The sequence below is a fragment of the Hemiscyllium ocellatum genome, chromosome 3 (assembly GCF_020745735.1).
Source record: "Hemiscyllium ocellatum isolate sHemOce1 chromosome 3, sHemOce1.pat.X.cur, whole genome shotgun sequence".
NCBI lineage: Eukaryota > Metazoa > Chordata > Chondrichthyes > Orectolobiformes > Hemiscylliidae > Hemiscyllium > Hemiscyllium ocellatum.
The window spans coordinates 77,034,426-77,053,721 of NC_083403.1; the positions used below are offsets into that span (position 1 = coordinate 77,034,426).

Sequence of the window (19,296 nt, forward strand, 5' to 3'; positions counted from 1 at the left end):
TCAGTGTGGTCAAGTGAAGCCCCTCCCTTCCAACTCTGTACTGGTGCCAGTGTCCCATGAACTGAAACATATTCCAATCACATCAATCTTTAAACCATACAGTTAATTCCGTGACTTTACTTGGCCTCTGCCATTTTGCTTTTGGGTCAGGTAGTAATCTAAAGAATTGTTTTTCAATTCTTAACTTCAAAATATTCCAGCCGAACATTCTTTATAGTCCTATCAAATCCATTTGTACCAAAGTGGATGACAACACCTGGGAACCTCCCCTTCATTCCAAGTTCCTCCCTGGCCCTGAGGGGATGTCCTTAACCCTAGCACTAGGAAGACCACACAGCCTGCAGGACTCACACTCCCAGCTGTAGAGAACAGCATCTATCTCCTTAATTATTCTGTTGCCTACCATTATTACATTCTTAATGGGCTCTCTTCATTTGGTCCCCTGTAATCATCTTCCCTGCAGTTCCCACTCATTTGCATATAGTTTACAAGAGCCTTGTAACTGTAGAATAATTGCGAAGAATGAAGCTCATCTCATCCTATGCTCTGCATCCCTATATCTGCCTCACCTTCAGTCCTACCCTCTCATCCCTGATCATAGATCAAACTGAATGACCTAGGGGTGTGATCACCTCCTGGAGCTAAGTATCCAGCTAACTCTCCCTCTCCCTAAAGTGGGACAATGGCTGCAGCTCAGACTCCAGTTCCTCAACTTGGATCCAATGTTCTTTGAGCTGCAAATGTTTAACACAGATTTCCCCGAGAGTCTCAACAGTGTGTGACAATTGAGGTCAGACTTACATTATCACATGCAGCGTCATATCTTTAACGTATGCATTCTCATTATCCCACACTGGGATCAGCTTGTTTGAGCCACTGCCACCGATATATTTTGGGTGACTGCTCGCCTGTCTCTGGAAGCAAAATATACATACTGTGTTCCATCCAGGGGGCTTGATACACTCCATTTCCACCAGAAGCACCCTCTGCTTCAATTAAAATGGAAAGCTGTGTCCCATGGGTCCCTTTTTTATAGCTAGCATTTAATTTAAAAAAGGCAGAGCTTTCTTAAGAAGAAAAGGGATAAAGTAGGCTTCTTTCTTTTGAAGGAGCTGACATATAATCTGAGATTAAAAGTATTTATTTTTTCTTACCTCTAGCCTTCTCATTCTGTTTTTCGTGTCATTAATTTAAATTTTTTTTTCCCATTACCCAACAGGGATTTTTAACTTCACTCATGGTGTTCTGACACAATTACTTCCTAGTGGAATTGTTTACTTGAAATGCTCTGACTGGTCTACATCTCCCGATTAAATCTGTAACTGATGAATGTAACTGGTCTTTAAGATGTTTCTATCCCACACTGCTTCTTCCACTTTTCTTACTAGATCCAAAGTTAAGGCTTTTGCCTGAAATGTGATAGGTCTTTCCACAATTTCTTCATCTGATAGCCATTACAGAACTATGGTTGCAGGATAATATAGATTAGCACATGCCATTCCAGTCTTGGAATCTTGGACAATAGGGAGAAGTGCCTTTGTTAATTATGATAACATCAGGACAACAGAGAGGGAGCACCTAAATTCAGGAAACGAGGATGTTGAAGAAATCTGGACAGAAATGACACGACATCAGTTGTGGGAATGATGTAAAAAAGTCACCTAACTGTAGGATGGAAATAAAGGAAAACAAATGAGCGCTTGTCAGAAAGGTATGATAATAATCATGGGGTTTTTAAATTTACATACAGATTTAAAAAACACATGGGCAATGGTAGTCTGGTTGAAGAGTTCATAGAATGCTTTCAGGGTAGTCTCTGAGCAAAGCACATTCTCGGGCCAACAAAGAGCAGGCTGGACTGGACCTGACATGCTGCAACAAGACATCATAATGAAGGCATTAGACACAGACAAAACATTCCAGCGATATTTGAAATGTTTGAGAAATTGAGACTAATGGGACTACATTTTGAAAAGCAAGTGCAGATTTAATGGGCCAAATGGCCTCCCTCTGTTCTGTACTTTTAAATCATTATATAGCTTGGGATTTTGTGTTTGCAAAGCTGAATGTGTAAAATTCGGCATGATGACATCAAGTTACAAACCTGCAGTTAACCTGTCAGTTTTTCATTATAGGTTAGGTGGGTTAGACATGGAAATAGACAGCTCCCCTGCCATTTTTTAAAAAAATTCTTACTGGGCAATTAATCTTGTTAGGAAGCCAATGGCGTCAAGAATATACCACATGCCCTAATGCAGTCAGTGGGAGGGTAGGTTGATGAGAGAGGGGACTGATTTTTCAGTGAATTTGATTGGTGGGGGTGGGTGGGAGTAGAGCTTTGTGTGAATTAGGGGCTCTCTCTATACCAAGCTGGTTTTCCCACTTTGTGCCTCCCCACTGACATGCACAGTCTTGTGTCCAGTGGCAGAAGCACAATGGTGAAAAGATACAAGTATACAAATGAGACGTAACATGGGGAAACATATTTTCACACCGTGAGTTATTGTGATTTGAAATGCCTAAAAATGATCTGATGGAAGATTCAATAATCATTTTCCAAGGAAATTGGCAAATTGTTGAAATAGGAAGATTTACCGGTATGAAGAAAGAACAGAGGTATAATTGTATGGCTTTTCCAAAGAATTAGACTTCCATAGGCATGATGTGTTTTCTTTACCTTTTATTTGCTGTATCATTTCACCATACTATGATTTCAAGATAACATTGGCATTTCAATGAGATGCCAGGGCTAAATTAAACACAACATAATAAATCAAATACCTAAACGATACCTAGTCAAGAAGATTTTAATTGGGGACAATAAGTCAATTTATTCACATTGTATCAAAATCAACATTTGAGGAGAAATCACTCTGTTACATGAGACAGCAATTGTTTATGTGTTAACAATGAGTAATGTGATCTAGTGGCAATGATTTATCCCTTTACAGCCTCATTCCCAAAGCTGTTGAAGTTGCTTTTTTATCACCTTTGCCCTGCTTTCATTGTAAAATGTCTGTGCAAAGACCATTTGCCAAATCCAGCAGCCACACACTGGTTATATTTTAAAACATTTCCTTCCGAAGAGTTAGCTCTTGAAAATAGGAATGCTGAGCATCATCTCAATTTCTAAAACAGGTTTTGAATTTAAATTGTCCTCATCAGCAAGATGGGACAATCAGCACCAATAATAATGAAGTATGAGGAAATCGAGAGAAGTTGACAACTCCAGATTGTAGTAGGTAATGGCGAACACTCAGCACACATCCCTATTACTATTATCGACTGTAAAGCTCCTGGATCTGTTATCTAGAGCTGTCACAGAACCAATGCTAAAGCAGTCTCCAACCAAGTTTAAAAAATAGGCTGGGAAAATGTGCCACTTTTAGAATTAGACCTAGAGATACACTGAGCTATAAGTATCACTGTCTCAGTAGCAATCAAAGTAGCTACTGCATTGTAGCTCTGTTTATCAAGGACTCACTAGTGACCAGCAGTAGGCATGGCATGATCAAGACAAGTTACAGTGCCAATTTTTTTTAGTAACTTACATCTTACCTCCTTTACATCAGCTGCAAAGAAGACAAAGGCAGTTTTGATTTATTTGTCGCGACAGCTTTTGCAAACTGCAATGTGTTTTACCATGTAATGATTCGAAAACTGAAGAACCAAAAAGGCAAAGAACTATCTGGTTCAATTGTGCTCTTTATGGATTACTCAGCAGAATTCGTGAACAAAAGGGATATTTTCTTACAATTGGATGAATGGTCTTCTTAAAGACTGGGTTTACATGAACTTCAGGTATTGGGAGTTCCCAAAAAAAAAATTCTACTCCATTACATGCTTTGTCTGTAGATAATAAAGTTTCCATTGGTGTTGTACTGAAATGCACAAAATTGTCCATAGAGAGACATTATGTTTTCTCCCAAATGTTGGGAGGTGTCAGCACCTAAAATGTCGAATACAACCTTCTTAGAGAGCTGATGGATGGTGTTGTTCAAGTGTGCCTTCATTACATTTGCACCATTAAAAATCCACTATGCAAGGAAAGGAAGAGCATATATTTGTCATGTATAAATTGGGCACAGTGATAAATTAGTTTAGCCTTTTATGGTCCTGTGCACTCATTGCTAACCCTATCTTCTTCATTACCATTAATATTCTATCTAAATTTCCCTGTTAGCTAGGTCCAAAGCATTGAAAATAATATATTCAGCATATCCCATTGCAAGAATTATACTGTTCATGTGTATAATTATAACTAATTGCTTGGCAATACAGAACTTAAACATTGCTAAAAGGAGCCAAGACATTGAAGCAGAGTGCCTTGCACTCATCTAGGACTAGGATGTAAGAAACAGACTTGGAAAAAGAGGCACCAATTTTTACGGCTGGGTAAAAGGATTGAGTATTGGCATGAAGATGCAGCAGGACTGTTAACTGACAATCTTTGTTCTCACATCAGGCAGGAAGACTCTGATTGTTTATCATGTTACCCTGGGACTGTGGCAAATTGTACGTAAAAATTCCTTTTGCCTACATAAAATGGGGTTCTGTGTATTATCTCTTGCACATGCAAATGCATTACACCATAGGAACTCATTGGTAGATTTTGCAACAAATGCATCTTAGAGTTCCCAAACTTGCAAAACTCAGAACAGTACGCACTTCATTAGATGTAATTCTGCTAAATAATTTGAACTTTACACTGGAAACCAATTTAAGAATAACATTTGGGCTCGCAGTGGGTGTCTAGGTGTGTGCTATAAACTATGCATATTAACACAGGACCCTCTTTTATGTAGGTGTCCGACTAGTCTTTGAGGAAGGGTCCCAGTTGTTTATGATCTGGTGAGGATGAATGAACTGGTCTCCTCCTTTATTGATTTCCTCCTTAGATTATTCTCAACAACTAGATTAATGAAGGATTACTTCTCTCGTGGATAGCTTTCACCAGCTGAAATATATTTATGTTCTAAAAACCAGTAATTTAAAGAGGCTTTCTTGAGTCATTAGCTATTAAATTGAGAGAAAAGATGAAAAATGTGGCAAAATCCACATGGATCAGAAATGCAAGGTGAGTGAAAAATGGAAAAGAGTTATGAAGCACTTTGGGTGAGCAATGACAAATAGATTGTGAAACAAACCAATGCTAAGGTGGGTGTTTTGGATAATGTTGACTTTGGCAGTTAAGTGGTTATTTGAAAAATCCTGGTTCTGCAATCCACAGAGAGATTTGTCCTGCTTCCTTCTCGAGTGGCTTTACTTGTTTTTCAGAAATCAGAGAGATTGTATTCCTCTTTAGGTGCTGGGATATCTGGTACACAGGGGTATTTGCTGGAATTTCTCAGCTGCACATCTTCACAACAGGACTTGAAAGCACAAGCCAAACATGCTGGCATACTCACACCTCAGCTCTCTAGCACACAATACACGGACAAGGCCTTGCAACTGATGGTTGTTCCTCTTTCTTGTGACTTCCTGGAAGAGCAAGACACAAATATGTCTTTTTTTCCAGAGCAGCCTATCAACTCGTCACGTCAACAGTTTGGGAGACAAACCAAAGGAAATCACAGCTCGGTTTTTCAATGGCGTATCTCCCTTAAAAATACCATTGTCTGAAATTCCCATGATGTGGAGGAGCCAGTCTTGGACAGAGGTGGAAAAAGTTAAAAATCACACAACACCAGGTTATAGTCCAACAGGTTAATTTGGAAGCACTAGCTTTTAGAACATTGCTCCTTCATTAGGCAGCTACCTGACGAAGGAACAGTGCTCTGAAAGCTAGTGCTTCCAAATAAACCTGTTGGACTATAACCTGGTGTTGTATGATTTTTTAACTTTGAAATTCCCATGGCACTCTTCAGATGTGGATTACATGATTCTTCTCAGAACTCTTTACAGGGATTTCAGAAGAACACTGCCTTTACACTGTTCGTCAGCTTGTGGCTTGTATGTCATTGCTTTAAAATGTACAAGTTTCACTTCGAGGTTCAATGTATCTGGAAGTAATTTTGGGTTATGATTTATTTTCATGACAGAAGACAAAAGGAATTCACACTGCTGTTGCACCTTTTTCACTGGGAAAAAAAAGGGTCACAAAAACTTCTAATCTCTGCTGCATGACCATTCTGACCAAATCAGAGTCTACCATCCTGGTCTGGGAACTAAGATTGACAATGAATTTTTCCTGCTATATCTCATTCCAATGATGGCACAAACGATCATCAAACTCTACTCATGTTGTACAAATTGATATCCATTTGTTCAAGTCTGTTTCTTGTATCCTTGTTCTTATGAAAAGCTTTGATCCATTCAGCAAAATAGCTATTAATGCATCATAATAGGCTCAGAGGAAACAAGTGCACTTTCCATGCACTTTCAGTGGTAAGGTAATTGAGACAGTGACATTTGAAAACTTACGCATCTATGATAGTTCCATAGCCTTGTAATATTAGATATTTGCAGAATTGGAAGCAGCATCAAAATGTTCATTATATGAAGCAGTTTATACTAGAAATGGATTCACATGCTCACAGCAATATCCAAGCAATTATTTTCAGAAAGGAAATATTTGAGAACAAAGTACTTTGCGTTTCTTCCATCTCTCAACGCAGAGGGTCCTGAAACCCTGTGGGCCTTTGATCTTGATATAAATGATGAGATCCATCTTCTGGGAACTTCTGGCTGTGACTGTGCCAAATTATGCACGATCAGGGGGATGTTCTTTCATTAACATGAACCTGGCAGGCATGTGCACCACCACAGGCAGCTCTCAGGTGTCTGCCTTTACAGAGAAGCTGGAAATTTGTGAAACTGCCCTGGAGGCAGCCAGTGGCACTGGGATAAAAGGATAAAAATTACAGCATATAAGATTTCTTTATAAAGGGACTGTACGATGCAAAATAAAAGGTTCAAAATCTCCAGGCAATCTCCCAATGTTTCTTTGGTGGTCTTCATTCTGTATGGCTGGAAGATAATGGAGTTTTGTTTATGAATTTGGCCTTTTGGATGCATGGAACATGAAAGAAGATAGAGTAAAATAAAGAAATGATTGTGATTGCTGGTCAACAGGGACTAATTAGTGTGGACCCCATGGTCAGTGGTTTTATCTTTCCCTGAATAGCAAAGCTAACAGATAAGCTCTAACCTTGGGGTGGGGGAGGAGTGGAAAGGGGGTGATGCTGGGGAGGGGTGAAATTGAATTTACTTTCCTAAAGTGGTGACTTTGGCTTTTGCCCCCTCCTATTAACCTCCATGCAGGAAATGGAAAGATGATTGCTTAAAATCTTAAAAATGAGAGTTCTGCTGCCAAGCAGCTCTGTTCCTGACCAGTGGATCACAGATGATGGTGATTCGGGCTTTAGACCAGGCTTCTACTTAAAGCAGATGGGGACTATACTTAAGACTGAAAATCATGGCCAGAATATGTCATTGATACCTCCAAGATGATTTTATAATCAATGCAGGCATGTCTTATGCTGTTAGAGACAAAAATTGAAATCACTGGAAAAACTCAGCAGATCCGGCAGCAATTGTGGAGAGAAATCAAGAGTTGATATTTCGGATAGAGTGATCCTTCCTCAAAACTGTTCTTCCGGATGTTTCCCGGCCTGCAGAGCTTTTCCAGCAATTTCTGGTTTTGTTTCTGATTTACAGCATCTGCAGTTCTTTCAGCTTTTGTGTTTTATGCTGTCTACAGATGGACAGTAGCAACATGACTGGATAAGTGACTGGTCAGAGGAGGCCCAGGTAGGTTTTGAAACTTTGCTGGTCACTGAACTTCTTATAGAGTAGGAGGAGTGAGAGTTTTCTTTCCAGGTTCTTCAGAATTCTCAGCTCTCACTAGAATCCCAAGCATTCTTTCATCTCTCATAAAGCAGCAACTATCATCTGCGCCTTCTGCACAAAGTGTAGGGAATTTTCCCCAACTATTGCTTCCTGGAGACTACTTCCGTGGGTTTCTGGTCTTTTCCCTGGGTTTGGGCAGTCCAAAACTAGAGGGCATAGGTTTAGGGTGAGAGGGGAAAGATATAAAAGGGACCTAAGAGGCAACTTTTTCACGTAGAGGGTGGTGCGTGTAGGGAATGAGCTGCCAGAGGAAGTGGTGGAGGCTGGCATAATTAAAACATTTGAAAGGCATCTGGATGGGTATATGAATAGGAAGGGTTTAGAGGGATATGGGCCAAGTGTTGGCAAATGGGATTAGATTAGATTGAGATATCTGGTCGGCATGGACGAGTTGGACCGAAGGGTCTGTTTCCATGCTGTCCATCTATATGACTCTCTGACTCTAATCTTCTTCCACTAAATTCCCATTTTTACCTACCACTGAAGTAGATAATCTAGCCAAGTGTCCCACCTACTGTGGTTGACAAGGCTCTCAACCGTACCTGACCTATCAATCGTGCTTCCACCCTTGCCTCTTCCCATCACTCACAACGGCGTGATCAGGTTCCCCTTGTCCTCACTTTTCATCCCACCATCCTCCACATTCAAAGGATTATTCTCTGCCATTTCAGACAAGTCCACCAGAACACCACCACCAAACACATCTTCCCTTCACTCCCCCGTCTGCATTTCACAGGGATTGTTCCTCTGGGACACCCTAGTACATTCCACAACCACCAACACCACTCGCCCCCTGCCCTCTCCACGGCACCTTCCCACGTAACCTCCATCCTGCTCACCATCCAAAGGTTTAAACAGTCTTTCCAGGTGAAGCAGCATTTCACCTGGACCTCCTCCGATCTTGTTTACTGTATTCGCTGCACCCAATGTGACCTACTCTACATTGGAGAAACCAAACGCAGACTGGTTGACTGCTTTGCACAACACCTCATCTGCAAGCAAACACCTGACCTTCCCAGAGTCGGTCATTTTAACACAGTGTCCTGCTCACATATCCACTTGTTTATACTCAGCATGCTGCAGTGCATCACAGTGCAAACTGGAGGGAACAGCATAGCTTCAGACTAGGCATTTTCCAGCCTTCTGGACTTAACATGGAGTTCAACACCTTCAGGTTGCGAACCATTTCTTCCCTTTCTTTTAGCTTGTTACGTTCTGTTGTCATGTTCTCTCTCTCTCTCCTTCCCCATTCCAGCAGAACTGTCTGTCCTTTCAAGTCTGGCAGGAGAAGATCAAAAGCTTATGCTCGAAATGTCGATTCTCCTGCTCCGCGGATGCTGCCTGTCCAGCTGTGCATTTTAGCACCACACTCTTTGACACCACTGTTCTGATATTCTCACATTCCGATCACTTAATCTGAACTATCAGCATCTTTTCTCCACCAGCACCCTCCACCCATTACCCCCACACCTCCCTCCACTACTATAGCATAAACACTAGCCTCTCTATACTTCAATTCAGCTCTGATAAAGAATCATCTAGACTTGAAATGTTAACTTGCTCTCTCTCCGTGGGTACAGTCTGATCTGCTGTGATCTCTGGAATTTGTTGTTTTCAGTTCAGTAGGATTTAGTATTTATTCAAATATGCCATAGCCATTAGTATCATTGGGGCCTTTAGATTTTTACCTTTAGGCTTTTCCACCTGTTACTTGGCCCCTCTTCACTCTTCTTGCACTGTGTGAAATTCAACCGTATCATTTCACTAAAATATATGGTGAATCTAGCAAGCAACTACCCATCAGACACCAGGAAAGCAGGAAGCACTGTTGGTTTAAAATGCAAATTCAATGGATTTCTGTCACAATATTTTGGGTGACAGTATGTGAGTAATTTGAAAGATGAACTGTGGTAAGTTTTGGATGTTTCAGGAAATGTTGAGATTTTTCAAACATTTCTATCACTAACATCTGATGTAGACTGATGGGGATTAATTGATGGGGGTTGATTTGTCAAGAATTCCACTACTACCCTCGTATGGAACTAGCCCAATGATAGCAAATGAAATGAATCCTATTCTTTTGTTTAACAATTCCAATAGTTTGATGAATTTCTGCCAGAAAAGGAGATTTAGAGCTATTTCGTTCAAAATCTGGGAAAGGTAATTAACAATGATTTGAAAAGGCTATCTAGTTGGTTCAATTGTCTTCTTCTGCCAAAAGCATCATTACATTATTGCGACCTTAATAAGCACTTTCAACATTCATTCATCTTAAGTGTATACAAACCTGTGAATGAATGCACATGTGGAAGGTTTGAAGTTCCATTCCTAGACAGTTTTCTAATATTTTTGAATTTGCATGTATTGCGTTTTTTCAAGGGTTGGATACTTTGTTTTATTGATGACTATTCTCTGCCATTTTTGAACATTAATTATTTCTCGGTACATTTTAAAACATTTTCCCCTGGTAGTAGCAGATGATCAATTACTGAGAGAAGAAGTGTAAATTATAGTTCTCTTAAAGACAAATTGCCATTGCCAATTATGGAAATCAGAGCTATTTATTTTGTATAATATAGGATTTCTAGTTCTTGCTGAAGAAACTATTTTAGGAAATCCCACTTGCGGTCCTTATCCTTTCTACAAACGGACAATCTTTTGCACTTATCACTTCCTCTTTTCACAGTATCTTCATGCCCTTGCACTTTCACCATTGTTATTTCAGTGGCTGGACACCCGCTGATTTTATTCGCCATACGTTGTACTTGACTCCTTTATGTTTAATATTCCTGAATAACCTTTTTCAGCAGCAGTCCACCCTTACCGCAGTCAGCATCCCCTCAGGCCATGCACACACACTAGCCCATCCCAGTACAACCACATTTCCAAATTCAGGTACTGCCATCCCAGTCATCTGTTTCCCCAATTACAAATGTTCAGTTCCAGGACTGCCATCCCATTCCTCCCACCCAACTCTGCTGTTCCAGCACCAAACAACCTTCACTCCGAATTTCTGCAGGTCATCCAAACCTGAGATATTAGGTATCAGTGATAATCAAACATCTTTTCCTTCCAGCACGGAATTCGGTACAAATAAACACTGGAAAACGAAATAGGTCAGTAGCACATGCATGATTTAAAAACAAATACACGCGGGGCTGGCCTTTACTATCAAAAGTCAATGCATCTTCAGCACATGCCAACCTCATGTGTTCCCAAAGTTAGCGGCAGAATTAGTTAGAACTTAATTCTCCGGATTTGGCAGCCCTCCTACCGGACGCCAGGGGGTGCTTGTGCTCCCTGTCTGTTGCAAGAGTGAGAGTGAGAGTCTCATCGGCGGCAGTACCCCCTATAGAGTCACTCAATTCAGTGCAGACAGAGAGCGAGTTAAGTTAGCAGTTGAAGTTTGTGAAAGACCTGATAAAGACGTAAGACGATCACAAAACTCCAACAAAATGAAGGTTTCTCCTTTGTTCGTGTTTGCAGTCAGTGTCCTGTTATGTTGGCATTGCAGTAGTGGTCAGCAGAGAGGTAAGTGAAAGTTGACAGTTATAATTAGTGAACAGTTACTGCTCAATACATGGACAACGAGACTGTCAAACTTCTCACATTACGTTGTGGTGCAATTATTTTTGAATTCTAGCCTTGTGGAGCATAGTTACTTAAATATGCAACTTTGCAAACAGTTATAAATAGTCCACCATAGGAATGTAGTAAAGTACTATCGATGTAGTTGCATTCAAGTTGGGATCGAGCTATAGGCTAATTTCTAGACTTGAACAAAACTTACAAGTTGAGTTTTAATGTGATGCATATGTTACTGTTTGCCAGGATATTGAAGATAAAACAAAAAAACTAAGCAAATGGTAGCGAACTTTCATTAATCTGTTTTCGCTCTGATTTATTTTCTAGGAGAATTGTGGATTTTGATTCTGTGTTCATCAATTTATTTGATTATTCGGATTTTTCTTTGTAAAAGTTCACTGTTTGCGATTATTCTCCCAGCTTTGATATCAGGAGTGAAATACGAACATTGCAACATTTGATTGACAGATTGGTCTATTTGATTGCAGGGATCTCCTGTATTCAAACCAATAGTGACATATGTCACAGAGAAAACCACACAAACTTCCTGCAACACGCAATAATGCTGGAACCTTTGAATGTTCAAATTTTTCTTTCAAATGCTACGGAATTTATAAAACGCTGCAAATTACTGGAGATTACCTTAGAACTGAGTTACATGCAAACTATTAGAATAAAAAACATTGATTAAAAAATTATAAATTTCAAAACAATCATTAAAAGTTCTTAAAGTTTATGGCAAAACCAGTTAAGAAAGCCTCGGGTCACAGGTCCACCAGAGCATGAATGCTATTTCAGGAACTTGTATGTTTTATATGATTGCTAGGTGAAACTTAGAAGAGATTAAATTGAGTGAAGTTAATAGAGAAAATGCTATACTTAAAGGTTGTAATGTTTGACACATCTTCCTTAGGAAGTTGGCTTCAGTGGTACGAGTAATCCAGACAAGTGAGTTCAAATCCTATCATGGCAACTTAATATTTAAATTTTAAAGAATCATTGCAATTGTAAATGGAATCATAAAACTATTGGTTAGTCAAACCAATGAATTTACCAATGGCCGAGGGACTGCAATCTGCAATCCTGAGTAGTTCAGTCTTACTCCAGTTCCAGACAACTTTCTTGATTCCTAAAAGTCCTTTGAAGTGCATCAAACCACTACAAAGAATCCACATGACGTAGAATGGTTGTAGAAGTATTTTGTATTTTTACATGAGATGTGGGAATCATTGCCATTTGTTGTTAATCCCTTATCCCCCACTGTTTCATTGGGACATGAGTCAAGAGTCAGCCACATTGTGGGTCTGGAATCGCATAGAGATCAAACCAGATAAGAGCAGCAGACACATATTTCTCTTCCCTCCTTTGTCTGCCTTATGCAGGGACTGTTTCTCTGGGACACCATGGTCCATTATTCCTTCACTCCCAACAACCCTCCACAATTCCACAGCATCTTCCCCTGCAACCGCTGAAGGGGTAACATCTGCTCATGTACCTCCTCCCTCCTCAGTATCCACAGGCCCAAACAAACCTTCCAGGTGAAGCAGTACTTTATCTGCACTTCTCACAATCTAGTCTACTGCATTCGCTGCTCACAGTGTGGTCTCCTCCACATTGGGGAAATGAAGTGTAGACTGAGTGACCACTTCTCAAAACATCTATGTTCAGTCTGCAAAAACGACCTTGAGCTCTCAGTTGCCTGCCACTTTAACACACTGCCCTCTTCCCTGGCCGACATCTCTGTCTCAGGCTTGCTGCAGTGCTCCAGTGAAGCTCAGTGCAATCTGGAAGATCAGCATCTCATTTTCCACTTGGGGACCCTGCAGCCCTCTGGGACTCAATGTCAAATTAAATAATTTTAGGGCCTGAATTCCCCCCTGTACGAGCCCCCTGCTACACACACTAAGCCTTGGTATCATTTAGCCTGCTATTGCGCACCAACGATCATTAGCCACTAACAGTCTCCATTGACAACTATTCACTGTCCCAGCCAGACTGATATCCAATCCTTTGTCTGTCCAACTGCTCTTCTCTCTCTTTGGGCTCTATTCCAACTATCACTTACTCCTTACCCCCTCCCTCCACCCTATCTTCTGCATGTAAACCAACACTTTCCTAGCTACAATCAGTTCTGAGGAAAGGTCACCAGACCCGAAACATTGACTTTGATTTCTCTGCACAGATGCTGCCAAATCTGGTGTGTTTTTCCAGCAACTTCTATGTTTGTTTAAGCGCAGCAATGTTTTCTTCACTGAAGGATATCAGTGAATCAGATGGACTTTTAAAAGACAAGAAAGGAATTACATGCTCACTGTCAGATTAGTTGTTAATTTCTGATTGCTTTTAATATAAATTTCACCATCTCCCATGGTGCTATTTGAACCTGTCTTCACATTACCAGTCCAACAACATTACTGCCACCATCTCCCCATGATAGCTTTTGTCAGCTCCTTCGATGCAAATTGGGATTGGATATTTAGACTGTTCTAGTCAGTGACATCAACCTGAGAACAATTTATTTTAAATTAGGAATTTTGACAATGAACATCACATTTTCCTTAAAAGAAATTATAAATTGCTTTATATTGGATATTAATTTTGAATCAAATGTTTCAAACAATTTATTTCAAATGTACAAAGCATACATATTTGAAGATAAGATGGGCTAAAATCAAACATTGAAACAAATCTATTTTATGATGTCAATGGAATACATCAAAATGTCTTAACTATTATAAATGAACATTATTATGTAAAATAATGAACATTACTACATAAAATAAACATGTAACTTTTTGGTTTGTTCGACATGTATTTGTTTAACTAATATGTTAATTCTAATGAAACAGTGTTGAAAGTAACTGATTACCTTTTTATTAATACTCTGGACACTTTTACAGCTTGCTGAGGACATTTTTATAAGATGTGGTCCATGTGATGGAAATGACTTTAGATGCATGTACAAATTTAGGGTGGCATGGTGGCTCAGTGAGATTTGGCAAATAGAGTTAAGGAGAATCCAAAGGGTTTTTACAAATACATTAAGGACAAAAGGGTAACTAGGGAGAGAATAGGGCCCCTCAAAGATCATCAAGGCTGGCCTTTGTGTGGAGTTGCAGAAAATGGGAGAGATACTAAACGAGTATTTTGCATCAGTATTTACTGTGGAAAAGGATATGGAAGGTATAGGCTGTAGGGAAATAGATGGTGACACCTTGCAAAATGTCCACATTACAGAGGAGGAAGTGCTGGATGTCTTGAAATACATAAAAGTGGATAAACCCCCAGGACCTGATCAGGTGTACCCTAGAATTCTGTGGGAATCGAGAGAAGAGATTGCTGGGCCTCTTGATGAGATATTTGTATCATTGATAGTCACAGGTGAGGTGCTGGAAGACTGGAGATTGGGTGACATGGTGTCACTGTTTAAGAAGGGTGGTAAGGATAAGCCAGGGAATTGTAGACCAGTGAGCCTGACAAGTTGTTGGAGGGAATCCTGAGGGACAGGATGTACATGTATTTGGAAAGGCAAGGACTGGTAAGGGATAGTCAACATGCCTTTGCGTGTAGGAAAACATGTCTCACAAACTTGATTGAGTTTTTTGAGGAAGTAACAAAGAGGATTGATGAGGGCAGAGCAGTAGATTTGATCTATATGGACTTCAGAAAGGCGTTCGACAAGGTTCCCCATGGGAGACTGATTAGCAAAGTTAGACCTCATGGAATAAAGGGAGAACTAGTCATTTGGATATAGAACTGGCTCAAAGGTAGAAGATAGAGGGTGGTGGTGGAGGGTTGTTTCTTAAACTGCAGGCCTGTGACCAGTGGAGTGCCACAAGGATCGGTGCTGGGTCCTCTACTTTTTGTCATTTACATAAAAATTTTGGATGCGAGCATAAGAGGTACAGTTAGTAAGTTTGCAGATAACACCAAAATTGGAGGTGTAGTGGACAGCGAAGAGGGTTACCTCAGATTACAACAGGATCTTGATCAGATGGGCTAATGGGCTGAGAAGTGGCAGATGGAGTTTAATTCAGATAAATGCAAGGTGCTGCATTTTGGGAAAGCAAATCTTAGCAGGACTTATACACTTAATAATAGGTCCTAGGGAGTGTTACTGAACAAAGATACCTTGGAGTCGCAGGTAGATAGGATAGTGAAGAAGGCATTTGGTATACTTTCCTTTATTAGTCAGTACATTGAGTACAGGAGTTGGGAGGTCATGTTGCGGTTGTATAGGACATTGGTTAGGCCACTGTTGGAATATTGAGTGCAGTTCTGGTCTCCTTCCTATCAGAAAGATGTTGTGAAACTTGAAAGGGTTCAGAAATGATTTACAAGGATGTTGCCAGGATTGGAGGATTTGAGGTTATAGGGAGAGGCTGAACAGGCTGGGGCTGTTTTCCCTGGAACGTCGGAGGCTGAGAAGTGACCTTGTAGAGTGTTTACAAAATTATGAAGGGCTTGGATAGGGTAAATAGACAAAGTCTTTTCCCTGGGGTTGAGGAGTCCAGAACTAGAGGGCATAGGTTTAGGGTGAGAGCGGAAAGATATAGAAGAGACCTAAGGGACAACCTTTTCATGCAGAGGATGGTACGTATATGGAATGAGCTGCCAGAGGAAGTAGTGGAGGCTGGTACAATTGCAACATTTAAGAGGCATTTGGATGGGTATATGAATAGGAAGGGTCTGGAGGGATATGGGCCGGGTGCTGGCAGGAGGGACTAGATTGGGTTGGGATATCTGGTCAGCATGGACGGGTTGGATCGAAGGGTCTGTTTCCATGCTGTACATCTCTATGACTCTATGTGTCAGGTGCATTAGTCAGAGGCAAATGGATCTGGTTGGATTATTGTTTGAAGGGACTTGTTGGGCCAAATGGCCTGTTCCACATTGTAGTGAATCTACTGTCAACATGGGACATGGACAATTTCTTGCATGTGTATGCAGATGCAATTATTTATATTTGTATATGTTAAATGACTACCTTCCAGAATTTTGTCCAGTCAGCAAATACTTCAATCCTCTGTGAGATTTGAGAAGTGTGAGACTCTGTGTCTGCATGTACATCTCCAAATATTAATTAAAAAACAGTATTTGAGCTTTGAGAGACAGTGAGTGATTGCAAAGGTCTGTGAAAATACACAGGCTTGTTGGGTGGAAGTGGAAGTACGTTATATTAAATTTTCACTAAGAGATTACTTACTTGTGAGTAAGTCAAAAGTGCATCAACAGACAACCATCTGAAAAACTTGTCAGGGAGGTAAATGATCTGTCTTTTCAGTATACTGAAGCAAAGTTTAGAAAAGTAAGTTTACAGTTGGTAAAGCTGAATTGAAGTAACATTAAGTTTTGCAAGGTAACTAAAGATTTTTTTTTATTTTTCAATTGTCTCATTGGGAATTTAAACTAGTGGGAATGGAGGTTCGGGCAGTTGAATGTTGCTCCTGCAGAATATGGGAGGTAAGGGTCACCACTAGTGTCCCTGCTGACTACATCTGTGGGAAGTGCACCCAACTCCATATCCTCAAACCATGTTAGGGAACTGGAGCTGGAACTGGATGAACTTCGGATCATTCGGGAGGCGGAGGGGGTTACTGAGAGGAGTTACAGGGAAGTCGTAACACTTCAGGTACAAGAAAAAAGGCAGATGGGTTACCATCAGGGGACTTAAAAGGAACCAGCACGCAGTGCAGGGATGCCCTGTGGCTTTTCCCCTCAAAAACAAGTATACTGTTTTGGATACTGTTGTGGGGACGATTTACCAGGGGTAAGTTATGGGATGCAGGTGCCAAGTACAGAGTCTGTCCCTGTTGTTCAGAAGGCAAAGGGGGAAGAGGAGCAGAGCATTAGTCATTGGAGACTCCATAGTTAGGGGGACAGACAGGAGGTTCTGTGGGAACGTGAGAGATTCATGTTTGGTGTGTTGCCTCCCAAATGCCAGGTTCGCGATGTCTCTGATCGTGTTTTCAGGATCCTTGAAGGGGAGAGGGAGCAATGCCAAGTCGTGATCCATATCAGCACCAATGACATAGGTAGGAAGAGAGATGGGGATTTAAAGCAGAAATTCAGGGAGCTAGGGTGGAAGCTTAGTGCTAGAACAAACAGAGTTGTTGTCTCTGGATTGTTACCCGTGCCACTTGCCAGCAAGGTGAGGAATAGGGAGGAGTTGAACACGTGGCTACAGGGATGGTGCAGGACGGAGGTTTTATGGATTCCTGGATAATTGGGGCTTATTGTGGGGTCGGTGGGACCCCTACAAACAGGATGGTCTTCACCTGAACCAGAGGGATATCACTATGCTGGGGGGGATATTTCCTAATGCTCTTCAGGAGGGGTCAAACTAATTCAGCAGGGGATGGGAACCTAAGTATACAAGAGGGTAGTGAGGTCAGAAATAAGATTTCAAGGTTAGAAAAGTGCACTGGCAAGTGGGAAGGTGATTTGAAATGTGTTGACTTCAATGCCAGGAGCATCTGAAGGAAGGTGGGTGAACTGGTAGCATTAGTTGGTACCTGTGGCCATTTTGGAGACATGGATAGAGCAGGGACAGGAATAGTTATTGCAGGTGCTGGGATTGAGATGTTTCAGGTAGAACAGAGAAGATGTTAAAAGAGGGGGAGGTGTGGCGCTATTAGTCAAGGGCAGTATTATGGTGGCAGAAAGGATGTTTGAGAACTCATCTACTGAGGTTGGCTGAGGTTAGAAACAGGAAAGGAGAGCTCTCCCTGTTCTAAGTTTTCTATAAGCCTTCAAATAGTTCTGGAGATCTGTTTGCATTGCTGTCTGACTCTACGACTGTATGTAGAGGAAAGGATAACAAAGATAATTTAGGATAGGAACGAGAGTAACAAGATAATTGTTACAGGTGACTTTAACTTTCCAAATTTTGACTGAAAATAGTACAGTTTGAGCTTTGGTGAAAGTGACCACAATTCGGTTATGTTTACTTTAGCGATGGAAAGGGATAGGTCTATACTGCAGTGCAAGAGTTATAGCTGGGGGAAGGGCAATTATGATGTGATTGGTCAAGATTTAGGATGCATAGAATGGGGAAGGAAACTGCAAGAGATGGGCACAATTGAAATGTGGAGATTATTCAGTTACTGCGTGGCCTTGATAAGTATGTACCTGTCAGGCAGGGAGGAAGTGGTCGAGCATGGTTTACTAAAGAAGTTGAATCTCTTGTCAAGAGGAAGAAGAAGGCTAATGTTAGGATGAGATGTGAAGGCTCAGTTAGGGTGCTTGACAGTTACAAGTTAGCTAGGAAGGACCTAAAAAGAGAGTTAAGAAGAACAAGCAGAGTCAAAAAGTGTGGTGCTGGAAAAACACAGCAGGTAAGGCAGCATCTGAGCAGCAGGAGAGTCGACGTTTCAGGCATAAACCCTTCAGGAATGATGAAGGATTTATGCCTGAAACATCGACTCTCTTGCTGCTCAAATGCTGCCTGACCTGCTGTGCTTTTCCAGCACCCCACGTTTAGACTCTGATCTCCAGCATCTGCAGTCCTCACTTTTTCCTGATTTAATTTTAGCCTCAATGCTACATTTCCTGCACATCCCTGATGATCTTACATCCCATTTGCCATCAGGAATCTACCCACTTCGGCATTAAAAATAGTTAAAGATTCGGCATCGAGGGCATTTTGAGAAAGTGAACTCTGAAGACTTTCTATCTTCTGAGAGAAAGGAATTTTTTCAGAGCTCTGTTTTGAAAGGCCGCCCTCTTATTTCTAAACTAAGGCCCTGAGCTCTGGAATATCCCACAAGAGGAAACATGTTGAAAACACCTAGCCGGTTGAGTCCCCTCTGGATCTTACATTTCTCAATTAAGTTACCTCTGATTCTTCTAAATTTCACA

General features: G+C 40.9%; 1 protein-coding gene across 4 annotated transcripts in view; it reads left to right on the top strand.

Moving 5' to 3' along the window:
* Positions 1–11,278: 11,278 nt before the first annotated feature.
* Positions 11,279–19,296, top strand: part of lama2 (laminin, alpha 2) — a 393,314-nt gene continuing 385,296 nt past the window's right edge. For 3 of the 4 annotated variants that reach the window (XM_060851122.1, XM_060851132.1, XM_060851139.1), the window contains exon 1: positions 11,280–11,382. In XM_060851122.1, the coding sequence (XP_060707105.1) occupies positions 11,307–11,382 (76 nt within the window). In that variant the 5' untranslated portion in view covers positions 11,280–11,306. Of the gene's footprint in view, positions 11,383–19,296 lie in introns of all 4 variants that reach the window. The other variant, XM_060851112.1, reaches the window with a different exon arrangement.